General features: G+C 45.3%; 1 protein-coding gene across 1 annotated transcript in view; it reads right to left on the reverse strand.

Moving 5' to 3' along the window:
- Positions 1–18,243, reverse strand: part of LOC112265287 (sodium/calcium exchanger 2) — a 108,111-nt gene that overhangs the window by 29,429 nt on the left and 60,439 nt on the right. The window contains exons 2-6 of the mRNA XM_024442438.2: positions 11,340–11,836; positions 1,995–2,132; positions 1,486–1,713; positions 1,019–1,360; positions 176–631 (exon numbers count right to left, since the gene is read on the reverse strand). Coding sequence (XP_024298206.1) covers positions 176–631; positions 1,019–1,360; positions 1,486–1,713; positions 1,995–2,132; positions 11,340–11,741 — 1,566 coding nt within the window. The 5' untranslated portion in view covers positions 11,742–11,836. The remainder of the gene's footprint in view (positions 1–175; positions 632–1,018; positions 1,361–1,485; positions 1,714–1,994; positions 2,133–11,339; positions 11,837–18,243) is intronic.

Here is an 18,243-nt window from a genome sequence, read left to right on the forward strand (position 1 = left end):
TCTGCTGCTGTTTTCTGCTCCTTCCATTACGTGACGTCTTGATCTGCCCACGACAAGTAGGTCTAACGACCTAGCTGGGGATCTGCTTGGCAGCACAGTTGTGCAACACTTATTGCTATAATTGATTATAACTGTACATTACTGTTTGCTTTCCTCCCCTTCCACTGACCCTCACCTTGATCTCCTTGCAGGTCTCTCCGGGTTTGAACACCAGCGTTCCCTCGCTGTACTCGTAGTCTGACCCGGCATTGGCTGAGCCGTCCTCGGTCCGGTAGTCCACATAGAAGGTGCTCTCCCCCAGGCCCCCTTGACACACCACAGCCAGCCTCAGTACGCCACAGTTCTCCATACACTGGCTGTGGGTGCTCTCGAACGCCAGGCGGCTGCACTCAGCCAGGTCGTCGTCCTCGCAGACCACTTCCTCGTCTACGGCGGCGGCGCGGCGGGAGTGGTCGGCGGCGTGCCTCTTGAGCACGTTGCCAGCGCCGGTCATCATGCGCGTAGCCTGGATGCGGTAGAAGGCGCGGCTCTTCTGTTGATGGAGGAGGGCGTAGTAGTTGGCAAGATCTACCAGCTGATCCAGCTCCTTGTCCGGAAACTTCTGCTTCAGCTGCTTCAGGATGCGGATCACCTGGGGGCAGAGGAACAGGGGGTGAAAAAGAGGGACACAGACACACAACCTCGACACAGAGAGAAAGTTTGTAACTTTTGTAGGTTCAGCACGTTAGTAGCTCTTAATAGTCTCCTTTGCTTGAGTGTGTTTATGTGTGGTTGAGGTGAGTATCTACAGTATGTGGGTGTTCATGAACTGCCTGAGTGTGTCCTCTTCATCTCTTTTTACTCTCTCTAACCCTACTGTGCCTTTATATATTCCTGAGAGGGCCTATGTACATGAACGGGATGAGTGTATCCTTTATAACTCTTCATCTCTCTCCCTCTCCATACTGTACCTGTATCCCTCTTTCTCTCCCCCTGATGTACTTGAATCCCTCTAACAGCAGGTCTCTCTCTCTCTCACCTCCTTGCGGCTCTCGTCCAGCTCCTTGGTATTCTCTACGGTCACCATGGTGCTGTTGGAGTTGGGCAGGTAGGCCACGGTGCCCGCCGCATTGTTGGCACCATCCTGGAAGTTCTCACTGGGCATCATTCCCACCCCCCCTCCACTCTGAGGGAACTTTCCATCCATAATCATCTCGAAGCCTTTCGGGGTTGTGTCCCCCTCAGTCTCCACGACGATGCCGTGCTTGTCGGCGCGGTAACGCTTGGCCATGTACTTGTAGAAGAGCAGGCGTCGGTCGGCGATCCAGGCCAGGATCACACACACTGGGAAGTAGAACAGGGTGACCAGAGCCTCCCACACCTGAACACACACAAAGACAGGGGACCATTACAAGACATACATCCAAACTGGAAGGGGGTTGATTGTTTGGTTACACACACACATACAGTATCTATTCACATTTGCTAACACACACAAAAGTGTACCTCCACTACTCCGGGTGAGATGACAGAGAGGATGAGGAAGAGCCAGATATAGGCGAAGATACTCCAGAAGGCTGTGATGAAGAACACACGCAGGTGTTTGATCTTCCTGGTCTCTCCTTCAGGGATGACCCACACACAGATGGCGATGATCACAAACATGTTGAAGGCGGCGCTGCCCACGATGGTGCCAGGGCCCAGCTCACCCGCCTCAAACCCATGACCACACACCTAACACCGGGAGACAGAGGAGAGAGACTTTTGAAGAACTTTTCCTTTTGGAGAACTTCTGTGCAGTATAAATCAAAAAGGCCATGTCATAAAGGCCAAATGTTATGTTGGTGAGATTTGACAATAACTTTAAAGTAGATATGTTTCTTTTTGTCATTTTCAACTTCATTCCAGTACTAGTATACACTGCAACACTGATATGTTGTCGCTGGGGGGAGTGTTTTTGATGTGACACCCACTTATGAGTTGTGCTCGGGGAGACTTTATGACATGACACCCACCTCTATGACAGACAGCAGGATCTCTGGGGCGGAGGAGCCTAGAGCCATCAGAGTCAAGTTGGACACAGTCTCGTTCCAGATACGTACAGTGGCCACAGATGTCTCACCGCTTGGCATGGTGATGGTCACCTCCTTCTCCTGCAGGACAGACAGAGAGGGGTCTCACACACACACATGAATGCATACATACACACACATGCGCTCACACACACTTGCTCACACACAGGTCATCACTCTATTCCCCCCATACCATTCCAGTATCTCACCACCAGACTCATACATATCTTAATCTCATCTAGCCAGTTACTGTAAAAAAAACAACTGCTCATAGGCCAGAGATGGTAGTGGGAGTAGTAGTGGGAAGCTACAGATTTCTTTCTTCTCCACATATAAGCATGACGGATGGTATTTACAGTATCAGGGAGGACGCGACCCTGACTCCCTGACAGAAGGGAAGGGGACAATCTGTTATTCTAATCTAGTGATGGGGGGGCTATGGAGACTCAAGTTTTATTAGCCGTATGTAAGGGATACACATGGTATACAACGACCTACAAAATGCTGACTTGCAGGTTCCTTTACATTGACAGTGACCTTGACATGTAGGGTTGGTTAATTTTACTGAAGTGGGCTAAGTCAGGGTCACAGAGTGTTTCTTGGTAGTCTTAAACAAATCTACATTCAAACAAAAGTATAGACCTCACACACACACATGGTTATGGGCTTAAAAAAGAAGACATCTGTACCATGTCACATATAGAGTTGAAATCTATTCAATTTTGAGATTGCATCCCAGTATTACCCCTTATATCATCACAGCAGACTGAAATATAACAAAACTGTTTGATATAGAAACCTGATGTTTATTAATGATGAAATTATGAAAAATATGAAAAACATTCCACCCACGAGGCCACAATATTTTCCTAAACTTCAACTTCTAAATACTCTCCTGCAACCCGCCTCACCCAATGTGGCGTGGATCTGCTTTTTCTAAAGTATTTCTATATACTTCGGATCTGGAATCCCTCAACTGAAGCTAGCCAGCTACCTACCGACCAGCTATCAGCTGGCAAACCATTGCTAGCGGTCATCAGCTAACCTTTAGCTCGGAAAGCTCTCGCCAGTTCGAACAACGTGACTCAAACCAGAGCATAACGGACCTATTTCTCTCCATTTCCCCGGATTCCTACCGCAAACTCTGAACATTTTCATCTGGATCTTCACAACTAGCTAACCGCAATCCCGGGTGACCACTCCTGGCTAGCGTTTCCATCCCGGAGCAAGCACCAATTAGCCTGAAGCTAGCCCGGCCAGGGCTCCTGTGCTACCACCGAAGCCCAATCCTGGGCTACAATATCCGGACCCCTTCTACTGCCGGTACGGGGCACAGAACCCCGCCGATCCTCTACGACTGGAATACCGACATAATCTGCCTGATGATTCCAACAGGCCCCTCAGGCGCGACGCCCGCTGAAGGCCCATTCTGTTAACCTGCTAGGCCTGCTAGCTACCTAGAGCTACTTGGAAGCCTACTAACTCCACGACTGGTCTATCGACGTCACCTGGAATACCGACATAATCTGCCTGATGATTCCAACAGGCCCCTCAGGCGCGACGCCCGCTGAAGGCCCATTCTGTGAACCTGCTAGGCCTGCTAGCTACCTAGAGCTACTTGGAATCCTACTAACTCCACGACTGGTCTATCGACGTCACCGCACGAAGAGGAAAAAACAGACTTACCCCCATCGCGACGTCCCCCAAAGGCTAACTTGCTAGCTCCGTTCTACTAACTGTTAGCTTGCTGGCCCCGGTCTGCTAACTGCTAGCCCCTGCTAACTGCTTGCTTGCTAACCAAGCCCCGATCTGCAAACTGCTAGCTTGTTTAGCCCCGGCCTACTAACTGTTAGCGTGTTAGCACCGGCCTGCTAACTGTCTGAATCGCCGTGTTCCCAGTCAGCCCAACCACTCACTGGACCCATATGTTCACTTGGCTACGCATGCCTCTCTCTAATATCAATATGCCTCTTCCATTACTGTACTGGTTAATGATTACTGTCTTATTTCACTGTAGAGACTCTAGCCCTGTTCAATATGCCTTAACCATGTTGTTCCACCTCCTACAGTGCCTTGCGAAAGTATTCGGCCCCCTTGAACTTTGCGACCTTTTGCCACATTTCAGGCTTCAAACATAAAGATATAAAACTGTATTTTTTTGTGAAGAAACAACAAGTGGGACACAATCATGAAGTGGAATAACATTTATTGGATATTTCAAACTTTTTTAACAAATCAAAAACTGAAAAATTGGGCGTGCAAAATTATTCAGCCCCCTTAAGTTAATACTTTGTAGCGCCACCTTTTGCTGCGATTACAGCTGTAAGTCGCTTGGGGTATGTCTCTATCAGTTTTGCACATCGAGAGACTGAAATTTTTTCCCATTCCTCCTTGCAAAACAGCTCGAGCTCAGTGAGGTTGGATGGAGAGCATTTGTGAACAGCAGTTTTCAGTTCTTTCCACAGATTCTCGATTGGATTCAGGTCTGGACTTTGACTTGGCCATTCTAACACCTGGATATGTTTATTTTTGAACCATTCCATTGTAGATTTTGCTTTATGTTTTGGATCAGTTGTCTTGTTGGAAGACAAATCTCCGTCCCAGTCTCAGGTCTTTTGCAGACTCCATCAGGTTTTCTTCCAGAATGGTCCTGTATTTGGCTCCATCCATCTTCCAATCAATTTTAACCATCTTCCCTGTCCCTGCTGAAGAAAAGCAGGCCCAAACCATGATGCTGCCACCACCATGTTTGACAGTGGGGATGTTGTATTCAGGGTGATGAGCTGTGTTGCTTTTTACGCCAAACATAACGTTTTGCATTGTTGCCAAAAAGTTCAATTTTGGTTTCATCTGACCAGAGCACCTTCTTCCACATGTTTGGTGTGTCTCCCAGGTGGCTTGTGGCAAACTTTAAACGACACTTTTTATGGATATCTTTAAGAAATGGCTTTCTTCTTGCCACTCTTCCATAAAGGCCAGATTTGTGCAATATACGACTGATTGTTGTCCTATGGACAGAGTCTGCCACCTCAGCTGTAGATCTCTGCAGTTCATCCAGAGTGATCATGGGCCTCTTGGCTGCATCTCTGATCAGTCTTCTCCTTGTATGAGCTGAAAGTTTAGAGGGACGGCCAGGTCTTGGTAGATTTGCAGTGGTCTGATACTCCTTCCATTTCAATATTATTGCTTGCACAGTGCTCCTTGGGATGTTTAAAGCTTGGGAAATCTTTTTGTATCCAAATCTGGCTTTAAACTTCTTCACAACAGTATCTCGGACCTGCCTGGTGTGTTCCTTGTTCTTCATGATGCTCTCTGCGCTTTTAACGGACCTCTGAGACTATCACAGTGCAGGTGCATTTATACGGAGACTTGATTACACACAGGTGGATTGTATTTATCATCATTAGTCATTTAGGTCAACATTGGATCATTCAGAGAACCTCACTGAACTTCTGGAGAGAGTTTGCTGCACTGAAAGTAAAGGGGCTGAATAATTTTGCACGCCCAATTTTTCAGTTTTTGATTTGTTAAAAAAGTTTGAAATATCCGATAAATGTCGTTCCACTTCATGATTGTGTCCCACTTGTTGTTGATTCTTCACAAAAAAATACAGTTTTATATCTTTATGTTTGAAGCCTGAAATGTGGCAAAAGGTCGCAAAGTTCAAGGGGGCCGAATACTTTCGCAAGGCACTGTACATATGCGATGACATCACCTGGTTTAAACGTCTCTAGAGACTATATCTCTCTCATCATTACTCAATGCCTAGGTTTACCTCCAATGTACTCACATCCTACCTTACCTTTGTCTGTACACTTTGCCTTGAATCTATGCTATCGTGCCCAGAAACCTGTTCCTTTTACTCTCTGTTCCAAACGTGCTAGACGGCCTGTTCGTATTTCATTTAGCCGTACCCTTATGCTTCTCCTCCTCTGTTCCTCTGGTGATATAGAGGTTAATCCAGGTCCTGCAGTGCCTAGCTCCACTCCCCAGGTGCCCTCATTTGTTGACTTCTGTAAATGTAAAAGCCTTGGTTTCATGCATGTTGACATTAGAATCCTACTACCTAAGTTTGTTTTACTCACTGCTTTAGCACTCTGCCAACCCGGATGTTTTAGACGTGTCTGAATCCTGGCTTAGGAAAACCACCAAAAACCTTAATCTCCATCGCTAACTATAACATTTTCCGCCAAGATAGAACTGCCAAAGGGGGCGGTGTTGCAATCTACTGCAAAGATAGCCTGCAGAGTTCGGTATTACAATCCAAGTCTGCTATCCAAATTCACCTTTCCAGAAACAAGTCTCTCTCTGTTGTCGCTTGCTATAGACCTCCCTCTGCCCCCAGCTGTGCCCTCGATACCATATGTGAATTGATTGCCCCCCATCTATCTTCTGAGCTCGTGCTACTAGGTGACCTAAACTGGGGCATGCTTAACACCCCGGCCATCCTACAATCCAAGCTTGATGCTCTCAATCTCACACAAATTATCAATGAACGTACCAGGTACAACTCCAAATCCGTAAACACTGGCACCCTCATAGATGTCATCCTAAGTAACTCGCCCTCCAAATACACCTCTGCTGTTTTCAGCAATCACTGCCTCATTGCCTGCATCCGTAATGGGTCTGTGACCAAACGACCACCCCTCATCACTGTCAAATGCTCCCTAAAACACTTATGCGAGCAGGCCTTTCTAATTGACCTGGCTGGGGTATCCTGGAATGACATTGACCTCATCCCGTCAGTAGATGATGCCTGGCTATTCTTTAAAAGTGCCTTCCTCACCATCTTAAATAAGCATGCCCCATTCAAACAATTTAGAACTAGGAATAGATATAGACCTTGGTTCACTCCAGACCTGTCTGTCCTTGACCAGCACAAAAACATCCTGTGGCGTTCTGCATTAGCATCGAATAGCCCCTGTGATATGAAACTTTTCAGGGAAGTTATGAACAAATATACACAGGCAGTTAGGAAAGCTATGGCAAGCTTTTTCAAACAGAAATTTGCATCCTGTAGTACTAACTCAAAAACGTTCTGGGACACTGTAAAGTCCATGGAGAATAAGAGCACCTCATCCTGAGGCTAGGAAACACTGTCACCACCGATAAATCCACTATAATTGAGAATTTCAATAAGCATTTCTCTACGGCTGGCCATGCTTTCCACCTGGCTACCCCTACCCTGCCCGGCACCCTCCATAGCAACCCACCAAAGCCCCCACCATTTCTCCTTCACCCAAAAACAGATAGCTGATGTTCTGAAAGAGCTGCAATATCTGGACCCCTACAAATCAGCCGAGCTAGACAATCTGGACCCTCTCTTTCTGAAATTATCTGCCAAAATTGTTGCAACCCCAAATACTAGCCTGTTCAACCTCTCTTTCGTATCGTCTAGATTCCCAAAGATTGGAAAGCTGCCGCGGTCATCCCCCTCTTCAAAGGGGGTGACACTCTAGACCCAAACTGCTACAGACCTATATCTATCCTACCCTGTCTTTCTAAGGTCTTCGAAAGCCAAGTTAACAAAACAGATTACTGACCATTTCGAATCCCACCGTACCTTCTCCGCTATGCAATCTGGTTTCAGAGCTGTTCATGGGTGCACCTCAGCCACGCTCAAGCTCCCAAACGATATCATAACCGCCATCGATAAGAGACATTACTGTGTAGCCGTATTCATCGACCTGGCCAAGGCTTTCGACTCTGTCAATCACCACATTCTTATTGGCAGACTTGACAGCCTTGGTTTCTCAAATGATTGCCTCGCCTGGTTTACCAACTACTTCTCTGATAGAGTTCAGTGTGTCAAATCGGAGGGCGTGTTGTTCGGACCTCTGGCAGTCTCTATGGGGGTGCCACAGGGTTCAATCCCCGGGCTGACTCTCTTCTCTGTATACATCAATGATGTTGCTCTTGCTGCTGGTGATTCTCTGGTACACCTCTATGCAGATGACACCATTCTGTATACGTCTGGCCCTTCTTTGGACACTGTGTTAGCTAACCTCCAGACGAGCTTCAATTCCATACAACTCTCCTTCCGTGGCCTCCAACTGCTCTTAAACGCAAGTAAAACTAAATGCATGCTATTCAACCGATCACTGCCCGCACCTTCTCACCTGTCCAGCATCACTACTCTGGATGGCTCTGACTTAGAATACGTGGACAACTACAAATACCTAGGTGTCTGGTTAGACTGTAAACTCTCCTTCCAGACTCACATTAAGCATCTCCAACCAAAGTTAAGTCTAGAATTGGCTTCCTATATCGCAACAAAGCATCCTTCACTCATGCTGCCCAACATACCCTCGTAAAACTGAACATCCTACCGATCCTCGATTTCGATGATGTCATCTATAAAATAGCCTCCAACACTCTACTCAACAAACTGGATGCAGTCTCACAGTGCCATCCATTTTGTCACCAAAGCCCCATACACTACCCACCATTGCAATCTGTACGCTCTCATTGGTTGGCCCTCGCTTCATACTCGTCGCCAAACCCACTGGCTACAGGTTATCTACAAGTCTCTGCTAGGTAAAGCCCCGCCTTATCTCAGCTCACTGGTCACCATAGCAGCACCCACTCGTAGCATGCGCTCCAGCAGGTATATCTCACTGGTCACCCCCAAAGCCAATTCGTCCTTTGGTCGCCTTTCCTTCCAGTTCTCTGCTGCCAATGACTGGAACAAACTGCAAAAATCTCTGAAGCTGGAGACTCATATCTCCCTCACTAGCTTTAAGCACCAGCTGTCAGAGCAGCTCACAGATCACTGCACCTGTACATAGATGGGCTGTTTACAGATGGGCTATCTACCTACCTCATCCCCATACAGTATTTATTTATCTTGCTCCTTTGCACCCCAGTATCTCTACTTGCACATTCATCTTCTGCACATCTACCATGCCAGTGTTTAATTGCTATATTGTAATTACTTCGCCACCATGGCCTATGTATTGCCTTAACTCCCTTATCTTACCTTATTTGCACTCACTGTATATAGACTTTTTGTTTTATTTTGTTCTACTGTATTATTGACTATGTTTTGTTTATGTCATGGGTAACTCTGTGTTGTTGTATGTGTCAAATTGCTATGCTTTATCTTGGCCATCCCTCCATCCCCATCCCTCCATCTCCATCCCCACATCCCTACATCCGCATCCCTCCATCCACATTCCTCCATCCGCATATCTCCATCTCTCCATCCCTACATATCCACATCCCTCCATCCCTATATCCCTCCATCCGCATATCTCCATCCCTCCATATACACATCCCTCCATCCCTATCCCCATATCCCTCCATCCGCCTATCTCCATCCCTCCATCCATACATATCCACATCCCTATATCCCTCCATCCCCATATCCCTCCATCCACATCCCCATATCTCTATCCCCATCCGTCCCTATATCCCTCCCTCCCCATATCCCCCCTCACAGAGAGCCAGCATAAAATCCAGACACTCTCATAGTGTGCTTAGGCTTGCATTACCTCAGGACATACAGCGGAACAGCCCCCTGTTACAATACACTCAAAATTAGGCCACTGGGGTGGTCTAAATCCTTCCTAATGGATGAACTTCTGGAAATTACTCTCCTGATAGATGCTCTTATTGTGAACTTACAAAAAATGGTGTGCAATTTGCTCGGTCAGAGAGAAAATTGAAAAAGGGATTATGAACAAAGATGTTGAACACATGGTTGGATTTAAGGAGGACAATATTACAAACAGATAACTAGTAAATTCACAATGGTGTTCGATGGCCCAACAAACTGAAATGGATTAATAACTCATGAAAAAAATTATTAACTGCCCCAGTTAATTGATTATTTAATGGATTCCAAGGCTAGAATCTATTTCAGTTTCTTGTCAGCAGAGAAATCCAATTCATAACAATGTCAAATAGTCTGGACCAATTATCTAAAGCTTTAAATCAGATGGAATCAATAATTCACTAAGTCTCATTATTTTCCAATTCTTTCCTTCTGAACAGAACCGCTATTTTTTGGGTCGCGTTCCACTGGTCCGACCAGCAAAGCTTTGAAAAGTAGCTGTTTATCATTATTTTCTGTTCCTTTTTTAACTAGCATTGAAAATCCATTCTTCTCTAATAAAAAATCTCTCACCATTGTCTTTTTTTTTCTCTAAGATTTTAGTTTTTTAGTTTTAACAATACAAAACATACACATACAAACGACATCACACCAACATCAACTACATCACACCTGCCCAGACGAACATGCTCACAACCCCATCTCCAGCGCCCACATCATTCTCCGCCACATGGCCTCAAATTGCACCATTTTGTTTCTCTCCGTCGCCCGCGCGCTCTCTCCCCATCTTCTGAATCACGCTGAAACGTCAGTAGGTTACAGTAGCCTATGCTTCGGAGGGGGAGGGGCAGGTAGCTTACACACGCACACACACTGGCAAAAACATTCAGCTGGCAGGCAGGCAGACACTGGAAGAAGTTTCTGAGTGACAGAGTGAGGGCTTTGCATAGGCACATTGTTGCATTTTTTGTGGGACTAGAAAAACCTGCCCAGTATGTAAAAGAATGCTATTAACCGGTTCCCATGCTTTAAAATAATGGTTCTGTTCCGGAACAGTATCTATCACTGTCGTTCCTGGTTCTGTTTCTGTTCCTTGAAAAATTTTGTAATTTTCCAGTTTTCGGTTTTGTTCCCTGAACTGGTTCCAACACAAGGTTAGAATCTATTTCAGTTTATTGAGTCAACAATATCTCTTGTCAGCAGAGAAATCCAATTCATAACAATGTCAGAATCTGAACCAATTACCCAAACTTTAAATCAGATGGAACCAATAATTCAATACACTAAGTCTGCATATCAGGATGTGTTTCAATGAACATTGTAAATACTGGAATTCCATATGGGCCCAAAGTCAGTCACTACAAGAAATGTGAAAACCCAAACATAGAAATAACACGTTAATTTGAGCTGTCTGTGGTAACACCGCAAAGCAAGGTGGCATTTCTGGAGAAAGAAACTGTTGTGTCTATCACCCCTGCAGAAGCGAGTTTTACAATGACTTTATCATATAATGTTCAACCTGTTTCGATGTTCACTGTGTTGGAGTGACAGTTAATGTAGTCTAGGGAGAGGTGAGAGAGGAGAGCCAACCACGGGGTCTAAGAGTGGGAGAGCTCTCTCTGTAAAAATATAATCTCTTCATTCTATTTCTATGTCATTTCCATTATGTGGTGAATGACAACTCTACATAAACACAGTCTATCATATGGGTCAATCTATCACATAGTACCAACCTGTGAGGTTATGACCTCGATAGAGGCCATGAAACGGTCTGCGATGATGGACACTCCCAGGAACATGTACATGAGACAGGTGAAATAGACCACGGCCCTGGCTACCTGGTCGCCCAGCCCGGGGCTCAGGGGCTTCCACACGGGCAGCAGGGTGCCCGGCCTGCACACCACCGGCTGCGAACACTTTGAACTGCTGCCCAGCCCCGTGCTGCTGTTGCTCCAGAACTCCGGAGACATGGAGGGATAGGACATGGTGGAGATGGAGCGGTTCTCTTCCTCTCCTACTCCTCCTCCTCCTCCTCCTCGTAGAGACTCCAGGGCGCAGGGTGAAGGAAGGGGGAGGAGGAGGAGGAAGAGGAGGAAGGGGACGGAGGCAGAAAGAGAGGTGGGGAGGAGTGCCATGGTGGAGAATGCCGGGGGAAGAGAGGAATGAGGTGGACGAAGAGAGAGACGAGGAGAAGATGCCAACGTGGCAAGGAGGGGTAGGACTAGCTCACCTAGGAGGAGAGAGAGATGGATAGAAGAGTAAAGAGAAGAGAGAAAAGAGAGAGAGAGAACAATACTTGGTTAGATGTTGGGTGTAGCCAGCAGCAAACATACACCAGCCTTTCATGGACCTGTAAATAAATAAACCATCTACCTCAAAATCATTTTCAGTTATTTTTTACGAAATTAAAACTGAATCATGAGGTATTACTGCAGTTGACATAGAATAAATCATTTTTCAACCATTGTCCTTGTTTCCAGTTGCTGTGGAAGGTTTCCAACTGCAATATGAGAACAAAAATGTCAACATGCACATGAATAGTAAATGTTAGTCATGCCCCTGAATCATGAATATAAACCTTTCACGTCTATTCAAGTCGGAGGTTCCCAGATTAGTCTACGTGCTCTCTGCTTTCTATTGACAGGAGAGACAGACAGACAGAGAGATAGTTCAAGGTGGATTCTGTGACAACAGTGCTGTCATTAAAGCCCAAAGCGGAGGGAGAATGTTTGGCCCTGGAGAGAGAGAAGGCTGGGGTTTGGATGGGAGAGATAGTTCATGGTGGATTCTGTGACGCTGTTCCAACAGGCTTCGTGACAGTGCACCAGGCTCTCCACAAAGACCTGTTCCCTCGGTCGAGAACACAATGACCCTGAGAGCCAGAACACTGAGCAGCAAGACACTCAGAAACTCTCTAACACACTCTCTCTCGCTGTTAAAGTGGGTCAGGGTCCATGGCTGACTGGCAGTGTGTTTTTGAAGCGGGATGTACAGAAAGTTAGTTTCTTTGCTTGCTTGTTTGTTCTACTAGGTTGAGTCCCAAATTGCATCCTATGTACTATATAGTGCACTACTTTTGAACCGGGCCCATAGGGAAAAGGGTGCAATTTCATTTGGGATGAAGGGGCTAGTGAGTAGAATTGTTGAACAGATACATACAACTTTAGGCCTGTACATACACTCACATGTCCAGTATATGAGGGTGTGTGTGTGTATACAGTCGCTGTTATTCAACCATTCTTTCACCGGGTGTCATTTACAGCCCAATGTATCTGTATGTATTGTTCTGCGTGTAGTTTCTGTGAGCATCATATGTAAGGGAGAATGTGTAGAGCAGAGAGCCAGTTTAGTCGATTACAGTCACAATGTGAGACCTGCTGAGGATAGCCTGGGGTGAAGACACCTGGTCACACACACGCACACACACACTCAAATGCACACACAGGCACACTCTCTCTCTCTTCATCTTTCTCTGCCACGTTGCCTGTCCAGCTTTAACATTACAGAGCAGCCCTTGAAAGCTTATCCATCTCAATAGACGTGTCTATATACAGTAGAATTCGACATGCACCAGACAACAATAAGTAAGATTTATCTGACAGAAAATAATTGTATTACATGCTTGTACTGCTATAGACACATCCATCAAACATACACATGCCAGTGTATGTCTGAATAGTCATGAGTATCCCATTGTCAAGAATATTATATTGAGAGGCTGCCCACAAAACCATCATCTAATGCATTTGCAGGAGGAACACCTCAGGTTACACGCAATGCATTGTTTCTACTGCAGGTCATACTCAGTCTGGGATTCTATGTAATTGGTCTTAACGGACAACAGTAGAAGATATTTCCGTACACATACACACGCACGCACACACACACACACACACACACACACACACACACACACACACACACACACACACACACACACACACACACACACACACACACACACACACACACACACACACACACACCTCCAGTGTGCAGTCGTATTCTGCCTGGCTCCTCAGACTGACAGTCCAGTCTAACTCTGTGTTTGCTTATAGATGGATGTCTAATGATGCAGAGCTGATGTTGCCCATTTCCGTACTGCACTCTACCAGAATGCACCTCCAGCACCACACTACCATACCTGAATATCAAGCAGGAGAATAAGAGAGAGGGATACTGGGGGAAGAAGGGGAGGATGGCTCCTTTCACTGGGTCTGTGCTTGTTCAGAGAGCAGCACTCTCTGGATGGGTCTCAAATGGCACCCTATTTCATATCAAGTCCACTGCGTTTGACCAGGGCCCATAGGGCTCTGGTGAAAATAAGTGCACTATATGGGGAATATGCTGCCATTAAGGATGCAATTTCTATTTCAGAGTAGAGTGTTTGTGTTGTGTTCCTCTGTGACCTGTTAATCAGAGCCACTCCGAGGCTGGAGGAACATGGAGGGATGCTGCAGGAGGAAAAAGAGGAAAAAGGAATCTGAAGAGATGTTTAAATGGGAGATGCGATGAGAGGATGGTTGAGGATGGTTGAGGTGTCCATGAGAGGAGGGTTGCTGATACTAAGTATAATGGACAGGGAGAAGGGGGAATTGAATGTAGAGAGAGTGAAAAAGAAAGAGAGAGAGGAGAGAGATAGAAGGGCAGAGTGAAAGAGGATGAGAGAGAGGAAGAGAGTGAGAAAACCATAGAGGGAAAGAGAAAAAAAGAAAGAGTGGGGTAGTCCTGCTATGATGAGTGTGTTAATACATATTCTCAGCACGGCCAGAGTGTTTCCATGACGACCTGGTGAAGGTTTGGGAGGGTGATGCATCACAGATGGAACAGGAGAGAGAAGAAGAGAGAGGGAAGAAGAGGAAGGAGAGAGAGAGAGAAGAGAGGAAGAAACAAAAGAGCCTAGGAGGATTCTTCGTCACAAGCATACTGCCTTTCATGGACGTGTCCACTAGTGTCCTCTGGGGCTGGGTACTGTGGGGAAGGGCTCTTCAAGCAGCCCGGTTGGCTAGGCTGGGTCTGGGAGCGGGACTCGGGGTATGTATAGCTGCCTCATCAAATCTGCTGAACCGCACGAATGCACACACGCTCAAAAGCAGATGTAAACACACAATCCTGCACGTACACAAACAGTCAAGAAGAATCAGCTTGGGCGTATATTTCCTGTGACATTTGTGACCTGTGACATTTATGTGAAATTAAGCACTTTGTGGTTACAGATGTGCAGACAGTGACCTGCATACACACTCACCACGAAGCACAGAGGTCAGTGAGCATTGACAATGAACATTGAATCCAGAGACACATGAGAAGAAGTGAATTGGGACAGAGACTTGATAGAATTAGAGTTAATATGGAAAATGGCTGTTTAATTATAATTGAAGATATATGAAGGATTAGGATAAGTCATTGACGCAGCGTCGTCTGGGTTTGGCCGGGGTAGGCCGTCATTGTAAAGAAGAATTTGTTCTTAACCGACTTGCCTAGTTAAATAAAGGTTAAATAAAAAAATTTAAGAAAATAAATTGGTCTGGTCTGGGGTGACCCCTAACCGGAGCTCTAAGAAAGGGAAGTCCATTTTTGGGCATAGAGACTGAAAGAGGCACCACTCTGGTTATGCTTGCATGCATCAGGCAGAAGTTTGGGCTTGTGCACACCCACGGACCCACGGACACAGAGTTAGAGTATGTGCCCAGCCTTTGGTCAATGGTACCCGATTGTAGTCTGGTGATAGCTAGTGCCAAGTAGGTAAAAAAGTAAATTAAGGAGTAAAAGGCCTATAGCATGTGTATGGATGGAGGGGGAGGATGTCCTGTGGTTAGATGGGGTACAGAGCTAGATGCTGTAAGAATGTATAATACTGCTTCATTTAAGGTTGGGTAAGAATATGCATGTTCTGGAAGGAATGGATGAAACATATTAAACTGTGGTAAAGCTGACATAACCTGAACCAACCCTTTTCCGATAGCTACTTTGAGGAAAATTGTACGTTTGCCTATGACATGTGGTTGTCCCACCTAGCTACAGTATCTTGAGATAAATGCACTAACTGTAAGTCGCTCTGGATAAGAGTGTCTGCTAAATGACTAGAATGTACAAGTGTAAGTGAAGCTGTAAGGTATATAAGGAGTTTAGATCTTTCCGGTCCTTATGCTCATTCATGCCTTGGTCATTGATGCTTTGCTGTAGCTTTATAGTTTGAGTTTATTATTATTGTTATTATTACTCATTAATATTCTACTTTGTTTTTATTGTTAGGTTTTCAGGTCAAGTCTAGAAGTAATCTTTAAGGTTACCTTACTGATAGATCTGAGTAGTTGATTAGAGTTCTCTACCGCCATTGAAAAAACTATTTGTATTGTAAGAGAGGTAAGACCCCATTTTCTTGTTATTAAAAGCTGCGCTTCTCATAAAATTAGAATTTGAACCAGAAATTGTGCATTGGTAGCCTAACAAGGGCGCTGGACATATCTTGATTTATCAGCTTGTCATACTGCTTGTGTGATTTGTGATAATAATTGGAACTATTCTACCTGTCAACCTTATTATTTTACAACCCTGTATCATCAAAAGAGTCATACAAATGTATGTTGTTAAAAATCAATGAGAGATTTTCAAGTGATTGTGCGAATTATTGGTTGAAGTTTGAATGGAATTAGTCTATGCCTTAGTCAGGCAGATTATTTTGTAATATTCTATGGTGGAAGCCTTTACCAAATAAGTGAGTAGGTGGAGGGGTGAGGGAGTCAGGATATTAGACTTGAGGATTACCTGCCACACTGTAAAAGAAAAGCCCTTGTATACTTTGTTGAGTTCAGTCCCTATCCGAGTTAGCCTTTCTGTAAGGTTGAGCAGCCATTATAAGACCGGCAGGTGTCAGACACGGAATCACTAGTTTGTTGTTGTATACCTGAAGGGTATCAAACATTTGCTAAGGGAGATCTGTTCTGCTTAGACCATACTGTTCAAGCCACTTTAGTCAGTGTGACAGATGTGTAAGCTCAAACAGATCGGAGGATAGATGTAATTCTGTGAGTCCCTCTTCAATCTCTAGTAATACGGCCAAGCCACTGACATACACTTCCGTTCAAAAGTTCGGGGTCACTTAAAAATGTCCTTGTTTTTGAAAGAAAAGCACATTTTTTGTCCATTAAAATAACATCAAATTGATCAGAAATACAGTGTAGACATTGTTAATGTTGTAAATTACTATTGTAGCTGGAAAAGGCACATTTTTAATGGAATATCTACATAGGCGTACAGAGGCCCATTATCAGCAACCATCACTCCTGTGTTCCAATGGCACGTTGTGTTAGCTAATCCAAGTTTATCATTTTAGAAGGCTAATTTATCGTTAGAAAACCCTTTTGCAATGATGTTAGCATAGCTGAAAACTGTTGTTCTGATTAAAGAAGCAATAAAACTGGCCTTCATTAGACTAGTTGAGTATCTGGAGCATCAGCATTTGTGGGTTCGATTACAAGCTCAAAATGGCCAGAAACAAAGGACTTTTTCTGAAACTTGTCAGTCTATTCTTGTTCTGAGAAATCAAGGCTATTCCATGCGAGAAATTGCCAAGAAACTGAAGATCTCGTACAATGCTGTGTACTACTCCCTTCACAGAACAGTGCAAACTGGCTCTAACCAGAATAGAAAGAGTAGTGGGAGGCCCCAGTGCACAACTGAGGAAGAGGACAAGTACATTAGAGTGTCTAGTTTGAGAAACAGATGCCTCACAAGTTCTCAGCTGGCAGCTTCATTAAACAGTACCCACAAAACAGTCTCAACGTCACCAGTGAGGAGGCGACTCTGGGATGCTGGCCTTCTAGGCAGAGTTGCAAAGAAAAAGCCATCTCTCAGACTGGCCAATAAAAAGAAAAGATTAAGATGTGCAAAAGAAAACAGACACTGGACAGAGGAACTCTGCCTAGAAGTCCAGCATCCTGGAGTCGCCACTTCACTGTTGATGTTGAGACTGGTGTTTTGCGTGTACTGTTAAGTGACCCCAAATTTTGGAATCGTATTGTATTATCTAAGTGCGTTTCAGAGATAGTTAGAATATGAATGTCATCTGTTTGTTGGTTATATTTAGATTGTCTCATCGCTGCAACTACCCAAAAGGATCGGGAGGTGAAGATCGAGTCACGCGTCCTCCGAAACATGACCCGCCATACCACGCTTCTTAACACCCGGCCGCTTAACCCGGAAGCCAGATCCACCAATATGTTGGAGGAAATACCATTCACTTGACAAACCGGGGTCAGCCTGCAGGTGCCCGGCACGCCACAAGGAGTCGCTAGAGCGTGATAAGCCAAGTAAAGCCCCCCCGGCCAAACCCTCCCCTAACCCAGATGACTCTGGGCCAATTGTGCACCGCCCTATGGGCCTCCCGATCACGGCCGGTTGTGATACAGCCTGAGATCGAACCCGGGTCTGTAGTGACGCCTCCAGGACTGTGATGCAGTGCCTTAGACCGCTGACCACTCGGGAGGCCCTAGAAAAGCTATTTTCAATGATCAAGTAACTGTGAAGTAAAAACAGACCGTGCATAATTATCCCACTCATCTGACACACAGTACCCAGAAAATAATGACTATGCGTCCCAAATAGCGCCCTATTCCCTATGTAGTGCTGTCTTAG

Source organism: Oncorhynchus tshawytscha, linkage group LG13 (assembly GCF_018296145.1).
Source record: "Oncorhynchus tshawytscha isolate Ot180627B linkage group LG13, Otsh_v2.0, whole genome shotgun sequence".
In the NCBI taxonomy this organism is placed as follows: domain Eukaryota; kingdom Metazoa; phylum Chordata; class Actinopteri; order Salmoniformes; family Salmonidae; genus Oncorhynchus; species Oncorhynchus tshawytscha.